This window comes from Panthera tigris, chromosome D1 (genome assembly GCF_018350195.1).
Source record: "Panthera tigris isolate Pti1 chromosome D1, P.tigris_Pti1_mat1.1, whole genome shotgun sequence".
NCBI classification, from domain to species: Eukaryota; Metazoa; Chordata; class Mammalia; order Carnivora; family Felidae; genus Panthera; species Panthera tigris.
The window spans coordinates 69,199,058-69,214,902 of record NC_056669.1 but is presented as its reverse complement, the minus strand read 5'-3'; the positions used below and the strand labels follow the sequence as shown (position 1 = coordinate 69,214,902).

Below are 15,845 nucleotides of genomic sequence, written 5' to 3'. Positions count from 1 at the left end.
AGGCCAATATCCCTGAAGAATATGGATGCAGAAATTCTCAATAAGATACTAACAAATCAAATTCAACAGCATATAAAAAGAATTATTCACCATGATCAAGTGGGATTCATTCCTGGGCTGCAGGGCTGGTTCAACATTCGCAAATCAATCAATGTGATACATCACATTAATAAAAGAAAAGATAAGAACCATATGATCCTGTCAATCGATGCAGAAAAGGCCTTTGACAAAATTCAGCATCCTTTCTTAATGAAAACCCTCGAGAAAGTCGGGATAGAAGGAACATATTTAAGATCATAAAAGCCATTTATGAAAATCCCACAGCTAACATCATCCTCAATGGGGAAAAACTGAGAGCTTTTCCCCTGAGATCAGGAACACGACAGGGATGTCCACTCTCACCGCTGTTGTTTAACATAGTGTTGGAAGTGCTAGCATCAGCAATCAGACAACAAAAGGAAATCAAAGGCATCAAAATTGGCAAAGATGAAGTTAAGCTTTCACTTTTTGCAGATGACATGGTATTTTACATGGAAAATCCGACAGACTCCACCAGAAGTCTGCTAGAACTGATACATGAATTTAGCAAAGTTGCAGGATACAAAATCAATGTACAGAAATCAGTTGCATTCTTATACACTAATAATGAAGCAACAGAAAGAAAGAAAATAAATAAAACAGAAAGAAAAATAAAGAAACTGATTCCATTCACAATTGCATCAAGAAGCATAAAATACCTAGGAATAAATCTAACCAAAGATGTAAAAGATCTGTATGCTGAAAACTATAGAAAGCTTATGAAGGAAATTGAAGAAGATATAAAGAAATGGAAAAACATTCCGTGCTCATGGATTGGAAGAATAAATATTGTCAAAACGTCAATACTACCCAAAGCTATCTATACATTCAATGCAATCCCAATCAAAATTGCACCAGCATTCTTCTCGAAGCTAGAACAAGCAATCCTAAAATTTGTATGGAACCACAAAAGGCCCTGAATAGCCAAAGTAATTTTGAAGAAGAAGACCAAAGCAGGAGGCATCACAATCCCAGACTTTAGCCTCTACTACAAAGCTGTAATCATCAAGACAGCATGGTATTGGCACAAAAACAGACACATAGATCAATGGAATAGAATAGAAACCTCAGAATTAGACCCACAAAAGTATGGCCAACTAATCTTTGACAAATAGATCTTGGAAAGATCTTTGACAAATATTCTTGGAAAGAATGGAAAAAAGACAGTCTCTTTAACAAATGGTGCTGGGAGAACTGGACAGCAACATGCAGAAGGATGAAACTAGACCACTTTCTTACACCATTCACAAAAATGAACTCAAAATGGATAAAGGACCTGAATGTGAGACAGGAAACCATCAAAACCCTAGAGGAGAAAGCAGGAAAAGACCTCTCTCACCTCAGCCGTAGCAATTTCTTACTTGACACATCCCCAAAGGCAAGGGAATTAAAAGCAAAAATGAACTACTGGGACCTCCTCAAGATAAAAAGCTTCTGCACAGCAAACAACCAACAAAACTAAAAGGCAACCAACGGAATGGGAAAAGATATTTGCAAATGACATATCAGACAAAGGGCTAGTATCCAAAATCTATAAAGAGCTCACCAAACTCCATACCCGAAAAACAAATAACCCAGTGAAGAAATGGGCAGAAAACACGAATAGACACTTCTCTAAAGAAGACATCCGGATGGCCAACAGGCACATGAAAAGATGCTCAACATCGCTCCTCATCAGGGAAATACAAATCAAAACCACACTCAGATATCACCTCACGCCAGTCAGAGTGGCCAAAATGAACAAATCAGGAGACTATAGATGCTGGAGAGGATGTGGAGAAACGGGAACCCTCTTGCACTGTTGGTGGGAATGCAAATTGGTGCAGCCACTCTGGAAAACAGGGTGGAGGTTCCTCAAAAAATTAAAAATAGACCTACCCTATGACCCAGCAATAGCACTGCTAGGAATTTACCCAAGGGATACAGGAGTACTGATGCATAGGGGCACTTGTACCCCAATGTTTATAGCAGCACTCTCAACAATAGCCAGATTATGGAAAGAGCCTAAATGTCCATCAACTGATGAATGGATAAAGAAATTGTGGTTTATATACACAATGGAGTACTACGTGGCAATGTGAAAGAATGAAATATGGCCCTTTGTAGCAACATGGATGGAACTGGAGAGTGTTATGCTAAGTGAAATAAGCCATACAGAGAAAGACAGATACCATATGGTTTCATTCTTATGTGGATCCTGAGAAACTTAACAGAAACCCATGGGGGAGGGGCAGGAAAAAAAAAAAAAAGAGGTTTGAGTGGGAGAGAGCCAAAGCATAAGAGACTCTTAAAAACTGAGAACAAACTGAGGGTTGATGGGGGGTGGGAGGGAGGGGGGGGTGGGTGAGGGGTATTGAGGAGGGCACCTTATGGGATGAGCACTGGGTGTTGTATGGAAACCAATTTGACAATAAACTTCATATATTGAAAAAAAAAAAAAGATCTGTAGATTAACTTGTGGGGAGAATTGCTATCTTAACAATATTGAATTATTTGACTTGTGACCATGGTAAATTTTTCCATTTATTTAGGTCTTTTTAAATTACTCCCAGCAATGTTTTTGTAGTTTTTGGCATCTTTGGTCAGATTTATCCTTATATATTTCAAGTTTTTAATTCTATTGTAAATAGTGTTGTTTTAAAATTTCAATTTCTGGTTATTTTGTTGCTAGTATAGAGACCGTTGAACAACATGGATCTAAACTGTGTGGGACTACTTACACGTGGATTTTTGTTTTTCTCAATAAGTATACATACAGTGCTGTAAATGTATTTCCTGTTCCTTATGATTTTCTTAACGTTTTCTTTAGCTTACTTTATTATAATATACATATAACATACAAAATATGTTTTAATCAACTGTTTATAAGTAAGGCTTTTGGTGAACAGTAGGCTATTAAATTTTGGGGGAGTCAGAAGTTGTACGCAGATTTTCATTTGTGCATGGGTTGGTTCCCTGTGTAACCTTGTTAATAAACTCATTAGTTCTAGTAACTTTTTGTACTAGACTCTACAATCGATGATTATATTGTCTGCATATAAGGTTGGCTTTACTTCTTTTCCAATCTGTGTGCCTTCAATGTCTTTTTCTTGGCATATTTCTCTGGCTAGAATCTTTCGTACATTGGTGAATAAAAGTGGTGAGAGTGGACATCTTTGTATAAGTATGATGTTGGTTGTAGGTTTTCCATAAATATCTTTTGTCCAGTTCATGAAATTCTGTTGTATTCCTACTTTTGCTGAGAGGTGGGTTTTTCTTTTTCTTTCCCTAATCAGGAATGGGTTTTGTATTTTGCCAAATGTATTTTGTATGTTTAGTGAGATACAGATTTTTCTTCATTAATTTGTTAATATGGTGAATTATATTGATTGAGGAAAGAGTCTTTTATTGAAGTATAATTGACATAGTAATTGATTTTGAGTATTCAAACAATCATGCATTTTTAGGATGAATCTCATTAGATCATGATGTGACATTTGTATATATTGCTCTATTTGGCTTATTAAAATTTTGTTGAAAATATGCATATTCTGAGGGATGTCAGTTTTTAGTTTTCTTGTAAGGCTTTGTCTGGTTTTGGTACCTAGGTAATGCTGACCTCATAGAATGAATTAGGACATATGTTTTCTTCAGTTTTCTGGAGGAGTTTATGTAGGTATTAGTGTTATATCTCTCAAGTGCTTGGCGAAGTTCGTCAGTGAAGCCATCTGGGCCTGGAGTTTTCTTAGAGGGAAAGTTCTTAACTGCAAATTCAATTTCTGTAATAGAAATAGAGCTATGCACCTTATCTGTTTCTTCTGGAGTGAGTTTTGGTAGTTTGGAATTTGAGCAGTTTTTCAAAGTTGATGAATTTATTTGCATAAAGTTATTTATAATATTCTTCTATTACTCTTTAAATATAGGTGACCTTTGTAGAATGTCAATTTTCTCATTTCTGATACTCGAAATTTGTATCTTATTTTTTTCCCAGTCTGGCTAAAGGTTTATAAATTTGTTCCCCCCCAAAGAAATTAGGTTTTGTTTTCATTGATTTTACCTATTCTTTTTCTGTGTTCTATTAATTCTGCTTTGTACTCTGAGCTTTATTAATGATTTTTATACTTTGGGTTTGATTTAGTCTTTGTTTAGTTTCTTTTTCTTGTTTTAAATGTTTGTTTATTTACTATTTTTGAGGGGTGGGGGTGGAGCACAAACAGAGGTGGGTCAGAGAGAGAGAGGGAGACACAGAATCTGAAGCAGGTCCAGGTCTGGGCTGTCAGCACAGAGCCTGACAGGGGGTTCGAAACCACAGACCATGAAATCATGACCTGAGCCGTAACTGGATGCTTAACCAACTGAGCCACCCAGGCACCCCTAGTTTTGTTGAGTTTCTTAAGGTGAAACTGAGGTGGTTTTTTTTTTTTTTTTAAGAACTTTCTTTTTTTTTTTCTAATGTAGACGGGTAATGCTATAATTTGCTCCCTAACCACTACTATAATGTCGTGCCATTCTACAAATTTTGATTATGTTGGGGTTTTTTTACTTGAACATTTTCCATTTTCCCTTTTGCTTCTTTGCCCCATGGGTTATTTAAAAGATGTTATGTAATTTCCAAATATTTGGGAAATTTCCATATATCGTTCTGTTACTAAATTTTAATCTAATTCCATTGTAATCAGAGGACATATTGTATGTGTTTAAATTCTTTTAAATTTATCGAGACTTGTTTTGGTGCCCAGAATATAGTCTGTCTTGGTAAATGTTTTGTGTGGATGTGAAACACATGAAGTTTTTGCTCTTACTGGGTTAAATGTTCTATAAATGTCAATTAGGTCAAGGCAGTTATTAGTGTTCAAATTGTATTCATCTTTCTGATTTTCTGCCTACTTGCTCCATTAAGTATTAGAAGGAGAGTATTGAAATCTCTGGTCATAATTGTGGAGTTCTTGTAATTTTATATTTGTAGTTTTTGCTTCATGTATCTTGAAGCTCTGTTATGAGGCAGAAGGACTTTTGGGACATGCTTTTATTTGTTTTATTTTTTATTTAATTTTTTGAGAGAGCATGAGTGGGGGTGAGGGGCAGAGGGAAAGAGAGAATCCCAAGCAGCCTGTATGACCAGCATGGAGTCCAATGCAGAGGAGCTTGATCCCATAGACCTGGGATCATGACCTGAGCTGAAATCAAGATTTGGAAGCTCAACTAACTGAGCCACTCAGGCACCCCTGGGATGTGCTTTTAATGAATATGTTCCTTTATTCTTATGAAATGCCTTGGTCATGTTCTTTGTTCTGTGGTCTGCTTTGTCTGATATTAACATAGCTACTTTGGCTTACTCTTGATTAGTGTTTACAATGTTTTATCTTTCATTATCCATTAATATTGTACCTCTTTGTAGCTTTATATTTAAAGTGTGTTTCATGTAGGCAGCATATAGATGGGTCTGACTTATGTATCCAGTGTAATGATAATCTTTTGTGGGTTGGGCCACTTACATTTAATGTAATGATAGATATGATTAAGGTTAAGTCTGTCATCTTGCTGTTTATTTTCTATTTGTCCCATTTGTCCTTGTGTCCCCATCCTCCCCCTTTTTCCTTTGCCCTGTTTTAGATTAATTGTATTTTTTTTTTTTTTTACAGTTTTGTTTCCTCTTTTGTTGGCTTATTAGCTGTAATTCTTTATTTCTCTACTTTAGTGGTTGCTTTAGGGCTTATAATACACATCTTTATTAGCCTATCTTCAAATGATATTACAGAACACAAGAAATGGTTTAAGAGCCACAGTAGTGTACTTCTGTGTCTCTCCTCCCAAACTATGCTATTATAGTTATATGTGTATGCTATAAACCACATGCTGTATTACAATTATTGTTTAATCCTTTAAAGAGATTTAAACAATTAAAAAAGCCTATATCTTCCCAGGCAGTTATTATTTCCAGTGTTCTTCATTCCTTTATGTAGATTCATATTTTCATCTAGCATTACTTTTTCTTCTAACAGGCTTCCTATAACTCTTCTTAATAATGCAGGTCTGCTCATGATGAATTCATTCATCTTTGTGTGTTTGCCTGAAAATTCATTCCCCCCCTTTATTTTTTATTCATTTATTTACTTATTAAAGTGTATTTATTTTGAGAGAAACAGAGACTGTGTTAACAGGGAAGGGGCAGAGAGAGGCAGGGAGAATCCCAAGCAGTCTCTGTACTGTCAGAGTGAGCCCAATGTGGGGCTCGATTTCATGAACCTTGAGGTCATGCCCTGAGCCGAAATCAAGAGTCAGATGCTTAACCAACTGAGCCACCCAGGTGCCCCTGGAAACTCGAAGACCGTAATTTGGAGCAGTTATCTCCTTTGTTTTTGATCTTTCAGGGATCACTCTTTCTTTGCTGATATGCTGTGTCTTGCAAACCATTGTTTTATATATTTTATCCATTTTGGTTATTTTTCCAGATAGGAAAGTAAATGCAGTCCTTGTTATTTTGTCTTGACTAGAAATAGATGTCAGTCACATATCTCCAACTCTTTTAAATGCAGCATGAAGCAGACTTATCCCCTCTGAACTTGCTTGTCCTCATTTTCTTTTACACATGTTAATTATTTTTGCCCTTGGAGTGCTTTTCTGATCTAAAATTATTTAATTAAATAAAGTAGGACATCATTAGTCTTCCATGACATCTGGTTTTGAAGATCTGATTCAGAGTACATTCCACTTGGGAATGAAAAGAAAGAATGGAAGTGTATTATGACAACTTTTGTATTTATTTAAAATCTATACAGTTTAGAAGCAAAGCCAGTATTTTAGCAGAATGCTTAGTAGTATTTAATGTTTCAGTTACAGGGATGTCTGGTGGAAACGTTTTTTCAATTAATCAGTCTGCTTGGCCCTTGCTCAAACTGAAATTTGTCCTGCATTTGCCTTAGTTGTAGTTGTTGTATATACCATATCCATTAGATTATCAGTTAGATTCATATTTTGAAAATGCGCTTCTTGACACATTTAAAACTTAACTGCTAGAATAATTTGAGGAGTTAATTTTTTCAATATATAATCCTTCCGTTATTGTAGATTGCTTTCTTTTTCCTACTTTAGGACATAAACCAGAAAGTCCATTGTTTCTACTCTAAGGTTTTTACCATGAATGCAGTAGAATATTTTCTATTCGAAGAAAAAATACGTTTCAAAGATGCAATCCTACTCTGATCTCTTTCACTGAAAGAAGGTGGTAGTACAATTTTTTATTTTTTCTATAGGTTTATGAAAGACAACTGACAAAGGGTGATAGGTTGTCTTTATTTTCCTACAAGTAACTCTTAGGGTAAATGCAAAAATTGGCCTTATCTTTTATCTTTGTAGTCTGTTACAATGAGGTGATGACTGATTTTCATAATGAAAGAAACCACTAAAATAACAAAGAATTATAGGTAATAGGCCAACAGAGGAGATGACCCTGAAGCACTATGGAATTTAAAATGAAATCAAGAAGATTAAATTTTAATTAGTGTGGTTTCAGTGATGGAGTGCAGGGTAATATTATGGAGGGGGCCCTGGAATGAATCAAAAGGCTTGAGTTACAGTGTTACTAGCATATCTACTAAATATCTCGTGACTGAGCAGTCTCATAAGTGAACTTTAATATCTTCATCGGTCCTAACTAAACTAGTATTTAATGTGTGATTCTTTTGTGCAGGTACATTGCTGGTAGCTTGCTTATACTTCTTTTAATCCTTATATTAAGCCTACAGAGTAAATCGAACCTGTATTTTACACATGAGGAAGCTAAGGTTTCAAAATGTTAAGTAATATTCAACAACGTTGAGCAATTAAGTATTCAAGTACAAATCGATTCTAAGTCTGTATTTCTCTAAAGCTGTGAAGTTTCTTCTATTTTTGTTTATAAGAAACTGTAGTATTTTTAAACCATGAACCATGATATATGCTAAGATGGTAAATTTCCAGTATATTAATTAGGTCTGGCTCTGTTCTGTCAGTTTTCCTACCTGCAATGTATTTTGATTATTAAAATTTTATTTGCCAGCACCTTGGTTCACCAGTGTTTAACTTTATAGTGATGTCTTATTCTTCTGAGATCTTAAAGCATTTATTATCTGTAACTTGTTTATTAAATATTTAAGATATATTTAGCCATTTTACATGTGAAATTTGAGATAACTCTTGTTTAAATTTCTACATGTTCATGTATTACTGCTACACTTAAATCATAAGTTCCTTGAGGGTGCTTCTTTATAGCATTGTGCACATAGTACATACAAGTTTATAAATAATTTTGTTACTGAATTCTGTCAACCACATTAATCATCATTCTCAGTTATTCACTTCTCATGAGCAGATTTACCTAAGATGTTTTAAAATTTTCAATTCTGTGACTTTACACAGCATAGTAAAGTTTTTAGAGAAATGATTTTGAAAAATTATGAAGAGTTAGTCAAAATCAAAATTAGCTGATTAAAGTTAGCATGTAGACGTATTTTATTTGGCTAGGAAACTAATTACTTTGTCCCATACCTCATTTTTTTAAGAGTTCCAGAAGCTGGTGTTCTTGCTCCACCTCCCCATCCCCCAAATCAAAGAGAGCAAAGTATTTGAACAATATTTAGGAGATGTCGGTGGTGTCGACTACTATTACTACTATACTAACTCAAAAGTTAATGAACATTTCTGGGCTTTAGTTTTGTCATTCTTAAAAAAACTGAATTGGATTATATGATCTTTAAAGATACAATGTTTCAGAATTTATAAAACCTACAAGTTTAAGGTAAATTGCATTTCAGAATTGTAAAGTAGCATTTGATTCTTACACTTCAAAATAGTAGTAGTTTTATGTTAATTGCTTTTTTCTTTAAAAGCATTTGTAATCTTACGTTCTACTTTTATGGTTAATTTTGTTTTCTGACTTATTAGTACTCCCGCACGTGTTGCTAAAGGAGTTGTTGACCACACCAAAATGAGTCTACATGGTGCTAGTGGGGGACATGAACGATCAAGAGATAGAAGAAGGTCAAGTGACAGATCGCGAGATTCATCTCATGAAAGAACGGAATCTCAGCTCACTCCTTGCATTAGAAATGTTACTTCTCCAACACGACAGCACCATGTTGGTATGTAAAATTCACTAACCTTCCTGACGTTTTTATAAGCATGCAGTTACCTTGTTAAAGCAGTAATGACAGTGAATTGTGCGTAGTACTTCAAGGTAAAATTAACTTCTATTCAGTTGCTTCTATTTAAACTTAGCTTCTTGCTATGAAAAGATCAGTTTATTAAATGAGACTTAAAAATGAATTTTTTTTAAAGAATCTAGGACAGTCTTCTAAAAGAAGTGATTTTAAAAAGGCTTTAAAACTGTGATAAGTAGATTTTTTAAATCTTTCAAATTGATTTTTATCTTATGAGATACATGGCAGTGGTTTATTTTTTAAAATTGTAGTAAACTATTGATAGTAATTCTTGGTTAATCATGCTAGAAAAGGAAGTAAAAGCTAGAATAACCATCATGTAATTTATTTTGAATTTTGACAGAATTTTTAATTCAAAAAACAAGACGAAAAAGAAGGTGTGAAGTGTTTTGTTTTCTTGACAAGTAGCTCAGGTCTTTTTCTTCCTACTTATTACTATAAATGAACATTATTATACTTGAGGTAAATACATTGTGTGACTATAATGCATGCACCAGTCTGAAGCAGAGGTGCGTAAGCAGTCTGAGCATGCTGATTTTCTTATTTTTTTTTATTTAAAAAAAATTTTTTTTCTTAAGTTTATTTATTTTTGCGACAGAGAGAGACAGAGCATGAACGGGGGAGGGTCAGAGAGAGAGGGAGACACAGAATCGGAAGCAGGCTGCAGGCTCTGAGCCATCAGCCCAGAGCCCGACGCGGGGCTCGAACCCACGGACCGCGAGATCGTGACCTGAGCCGAAGTCGGACGCTTAACCGACTGAGCCACCCAGGCGCCCCAAGCATGCTGATTTTCATTTGCCTCTGGGGAAGGGGCAAATTTAATACCTTGACTTAATATTTGAGGTTGTTTTTGATTGTTCCAAAATTTTTTTTTAATGCTTATTCATTTTTGAGAGAGACAGTGCGAGCAGGGGAGTGGCAAAGAGAGAGGGAGAGACAGAATCCAAATCAGGCTCTAGGCTCTAGGCTCTGAGCTGTCAGCGGGGCCCTGAACTCACTAATTGTGAGATAATGACCTGAGCTGAAGTCAGATGCTTAACCAACTGAGCCAACCACCCCTGTTTTTGATTGTTATAAATCAAAATCGTTCATCTTAGGGCCTAATTATACAGAGAAGTTATCATATCAATATCAAAGTAGGTCCTTAAAGTCAAACTAGCACTGATAAGCCAGAAATCAACACAAGTATAAATAAGTTGTTGTATGCTAAGTTCATTACCTGGGAAGAGAATAGGAGGGTGTAATAAATGATTTTATTCAGCAAATTTTGCTTTTGGGATGCTACCAGCATTCTGGAAACAGGCAATAAAATGGAGGTGTCAGAATATCTCTGGAGATATAGCCGACCTAATTATATAATCAGTAAAGCTGTACAGAGTGTTCTAAGTAGCCTGACTCATGGAGGAATTTGGCAGAAGCTGATGAATCTGATGAGATGGAGGTACATTTTTAGGTCACCTTTAAAGTTTAGTTATCTAGCCTCTAAAGGGAATTTACCACAGAATCTAATCTTAGTTTTAATTTTCCCTTTGTAGAATATTAGAACAGCTAAAGAGTATCTTCTGAATTTTAACACTATTTCCTACCTAATTAAAATTATAGATAGTAATCATATGGTCCTATAAAATTTGTGGCAGTACTTTTATTCAAGCAAAAGTTATAGCATCAGCTGTTGAAGCCATTTTATTTGGGAGACATTAAAAGTCATTTGAAAAATACAAATACTTTCTGTGTCCTTAGTGACTTTTTTTCTTCCTTTGGGACCTTGCTTTTGTGAGATAAATTACTAGTTTGGTAATGCTCTCATTAACATAGTGAGAGTCCTAAGTTTGTACTTTGTGTTCTCAGAATAGTACTAATACTTTTAGAATTTAGGACAGTTAAAATTGGTATTTTTATTAATCATTTACTAGCTTTCATTGCTTAGTTATTTGAGTTGGAAGACTATTCTGTTCTTGGGTTTCTGTGTATTTACAATAATATCATAAAATTTCCCTTAATTTTGATTGGTCTGGGTCAGCATTAGCCATCAGTACATCTTTAAAAAAAATCTACAACAATTAATTTAGAAAACATTTTGATGTTTTAGGTTTTATTGCTGGGAAATAATATTTATGGTGTTCTGTGGAAATATTACTTGAAATCAAAAAGGAGAAATAGTGTGATTTAAAACAACTTTTCTACATCAGGATTTTTAGAAGCTATATGTGGATTTTGAATTTTTTAGAGGACAATTTGCATAGCTTTTTTAAACATCTTTCTTTCAGAACGAGAAAAAGACCACAGTTCCTCTCGTCCAAGCAGTCCTCGTCCTCAGAAGGCATCTCCAAATGGTTCTAGTAGCAGTGCCGGGAACAGCAGCAGAAACAGTAGTCAGTCAAGTTCAGATGGTAGCTGTAAGACATCTGGGGAGATGGTGTTTGTATATGAAAATGCAAAAGAAGGAGCTCGGAATGTAAGAACGTCGGAGCGAGTAACACTGATAGTGGATAACACTAGATTTGTTGTAGACCCATCCATTTTTACTGCACAGCCAAATACAATGTTGGGCAGGTTTGTATTATTGCCGTTCTTTGTAGTATTATAAAGCACTTTCACATTATTTTATTTATTTATGTTTTATAGTAATTCTTTCTTGGAATGTAACATTGCTGTTGGTACAGATGAACTGAGCTTTGGAGGTTAAATAAAGTGTTCAAGTTAATACAACTAGAAAGTGGTAGAGCCAGATCTTAAACTTAAGTTTTTTTTTTTAGTTCATTTTTATTTTTTATTTATTTTGAGAGGGAGTGTGTGTGGGGAGGGGCAGAGAGAGAATCCCAAACAGGCAGAAGCGAAGCCCGACGCGGGGCTTGATCCCACAAATGATGAGATCATGACCTGAGCTGAAACGAAGAGTCAGATGCTTAACCGACTGAGCCACCCAGGCACCTCTTGAACTTAGTTTTATTTCTAACCATCTTTGCTGTATCAGCAGGAAAAACAAATGCATATATTAGTTAATGAAGATAGGGTCCCAAACGATCTGCACAGCCGAAAACCTTAAAGTGTATGTGACAAGGTAAATTTAACAGAAATAATGTGCTTTCTTCACCTGGGGGCTCCCAAATTCAACCACCGAATATAGCAGGCATCAGCATTGTTTAAAGAAAAAAACCCACCAGGTTGGTTATCTGAAAAGTCAGCATAAATTGTCAGTTTGATGTAGATACTTAAAAAAAAGAAACATTATTAACAAGTAGTTAGTAGAATGAAGGAGAGGTACTAGCCATCCTCAAATCTTTGCTGGTTCAGAGTAAAGATTAACGTAGTTTGTAGTTGTGGGAACTGCAGTCTTAAGAATGATACAGTCAATATACACTTGATTTTTCAACGTGTCCTAAACTAGGATCAAATACCTTTTCATTGTAAAATTAGTATCTTTTTCTATTCACTCAAGTATAAAAAGAAAGAGGATATAAATGGAATAGAAGTTAACATGTAGAAAAAACTTGTTTTTTTTTCTAGGTCACATATGAGGAACCAACTATTTAGAATGTGTCTGTGTGTATGTGTATGTGTGATTTCTTAGTATCTCTGCGTATAGAATAAAAGCTAACGTATGACACTACATTTTCAAATAAATGCTCCTTTTAACATTGGCAATTAGACTTTATATCTCTCAGGAAAAAAATAATTATGGCTTTCATGTATTTTTAGCAGCACAAAGGGGTGTTATTTTTTTTTTTTAACTTTTTTTTTTAATGTTTTATTTATTTTTGAGACAGGGAGAGACAGAGCATGAACAGGGGAGGGTCAGAGAGAGGGAGACACAGAATCTAAAACAGGCGCCAGGGGCGCCTAGGTGGCTCAGTCGGTTGGGTGGCCGACTTTGGCTCAGGTCATGATCTCGCGGTCCGTGAGTTCGAGCCCCGCGTCGGGCACTGTGCTGACAGCTCAGAGCCTGGAGCCTGTTTCAGATTCTGTGTCTCCCTCTCTCTGACCCTCCCCCGTTCATGCTCTGTCTCTCTCTGTCTTAAAAATAAATAAACATTAAAAAAAAAAAAATTTAAAACAGCCGCCAGGCTCTGAGCTGTCAGCACAGAGCCCGACGTGGGGCTCAAACTCACGGACCGTGAGATCATGACCTGAGCCGAAGTTGGCCGCTTAACCGACTGAGCCACCCAGGCACCCCACAAAGGGATATTATTGATGGGAGGTGTCAGGAGGATGACTTGACACTATTAATACTTTTTATTTTTACCTAAACTTTAAAGAAACACACTTAAAAAGTAGATATTTGAAATTTTGCTTCATTTGTTATGTTACATTTTTTAAAAAAAGAAAAAACAAAGCCCAACAACATATGTGTGTGTGTGCATATGTGTGTGTGTGTGTATCCAGATTGATCTGTGTTCTGCTTTTGTAAAAAAAATTCAAGTATTTAAGGGACACCTGGCTGGCTTAGGCTATAGAGCATGGGATCTCGGTGTTATAAGTTCAAGCCCCACATTGGGTGTAGAGATTACTTAAAAATTAAGTTTATTTTTATTTCAAGTCTTTGAGAAAATTACATGACATTTGATTCCTGAAAGACTGTTGTCTTTTTTTTTTTTTTTTAGATCAGTGAAGTCATCTTTTCCAATGTCAGTTGAGTAATTAATGAAAATTAATATTCATGGGAACTATAAAAAGCATTTGGCATTCTTTTGGAAACTTTGAAATGAAAAAGCTTTGTTTTTCGTAGATTTCTGTGTTATAATAAAAGAGGAAACAATTTAAATTGGGAAATTGTTGAGTGGAATACTCAGCCATGTTTACTTTAGGAACAATGGTATCATGGAATTCTGAGGTTCAACTTCCTTTAATCACAATTTTTAAATTGGGAAAATTTCAAAGAACATATTCTGCAAGTTGCCTCTTGTCAAAATAGTTACTGTTAAAGGGCCAAGAGTATTACTTGAAAAAATAGAAATTGGTATTTTCTTATGTAAAAATTAATATTAAGAGCTTTTTACTCATTTGTTTAAACTTTTCATTCATCTCTTAACTTCTTCCTTCCTCTCTACCTGAGCATTTGATTGCTGTTTTTTTCAGTTCTAAGATGCAAGTGTAAGAATTCCGAGTGATATTTCTTAGATTTATAGTGAAAATTATGAAAAGTGAAACAGCCTCATCTTCCTTTTTCCTGTATGTGCTGCACTACAGCATTAACTTTGAAGTGAAGAAGGCAGCAGTCTTAAGGAGAAGGCATAGATAACATGGTTTCCTTTTTCTTTTTCTTTCTGGTAAGATTATTATAAAAATCATCTTTCCCCCTAGACTGATTGATTGATTGATGGATTTTTTTTTTTCCCCCTGAGAAGCAGGAGCTGGAAACTTCTTTAGCTTCAGAATTTTATCATTTGATTTTGTTTGCTTATAGGGAATCTATACTCTTGTTCCCTCCCATCAGAAAGGAAGTACTTTTACTATTTCTTCATTTGTTACATTTGCCAAAATAAATTGCTGATAAGAATTTTTGAGGTAGGGGCACCTCTACCTCAATGGCTCAGTTGGTTAAGTGTCCGACTCTTTGTTTCAGCTCAGGTCATGATCTTACAGTTTGTGGGATCAAGCCCCGCATCAGGGCTCTGTGTTGACAGCATGGAGTCTGCTTGGGATCCTCTTTCTCTCTCTCTCTCTCTCTCTCTGCCCCTTCCCTGCTTGTGTGCATGCTTTCTCTTTCTCTGTCAAAAATAAAAATAAAGAATGTTTTGAACTAATCTGATAAATTTTAATTCCTTTTTACTTATGTACATGAAATAAATTTTCCCTCTGAAGGAAGTATCGTGTTTGTTACATTTCTCAATTATTTATCATCATAGGATGTTTGGATCTGGCAGAGAACATAATTTTACACGTCCCAATGAGAAGGGAGAGTATGAAGTGGCAGAGGGAATTGGCTCCACTGTGTTTCGAGCTATTCTGGTGAGTGCTTGTTTCTTACGTGTATTTGCTAAATCACATAACCTCTTTTTGGTAGGTACTTGGACTGGAAGCAGAGTTCGATTTGTATATCTGTATGCAGAATATTGTTTTAAAAAAATACCATTTCATTTATTTTTATTTTAGTACATAAAGGTAATACGACACAAATAAATGAATTTTATGACTTTTGCACAGATAGGACAGGGGATGATTTACCTCTTAGGTATAAATAGGCAGTTCTTTCAAGGGTTTAGTGATAATACTTCTGGAGTCATATTACTCCTCCCTTCCTAATTCTCTTAAATACAATAAGTTGATCATTTTTTGCTACCTGAGAATGAATGAGACTATATGAATTTTAATATTTTATTGCACATAGCTGGCACTGTGGACAGTTATGAACATGTAAAAGTCATCTCCAAAATGTAGTTGTTAGCATCTTCATTTTAAACCTTGTTTTGAGATTTTCACCTTTTATTTTGATGAATATTTGAATTAGTATTAGAGTCCCTTCTTATAATTTCAAATTAGTGATAAAGATTTGATTTATAGTGTGTGACAGTTTATGCCACAGTCTGAAAATACGGTTTCCTGAAATAATTTTAGGGAAAGTAGGCAGGGGGATCCTGAGGTACAAGATAG

The 15,845-nt window shown here is 35.2% G+C and overlaps 1 protein-coding gene across 14 annotated transcripts in view; it reads left to right on the top strand.

Moving 5' to 3' along the window:
• The window catches only part of BTBD10 (BTB domain containing 10), an 87,269-nt gene that overhangs the window by 50,429 nt on the left and 20,995 nt on the right, over nucleotides 1-15,845 (top strand). For 13 of the 14 annotated variants that reach the window (XR_006208610.1, XM_042959353.1, XM_042959348.1 and 10 more), the window contains 3 exons: nucleotides 8,980-9,176; nucleotides 11,522-11,807; nucleotides 15,101-15,203. Coding sequence is in view for 13 of the 14 variants with exons in the window: in XM_042959348.1 (XP_042815282.1) it covers nucleotides 8,980-9,176; nucleotides 11,522-11,807; nucleotides 15,101-15,203 (586 nt within the window). In the remaining variant the exon portion in view is untranslated. Of the gene's footprint in view, nucleotides 1-7,142; nucleotides 7,280-8,979; nucleotides 9,177-11,521; nucleotides 11,808-15,100; nucleotides 15,204-15,845 lie in introns of those variants that run through there. The other variant, XM_042959354.1, reaches the window with a different exon arrangement.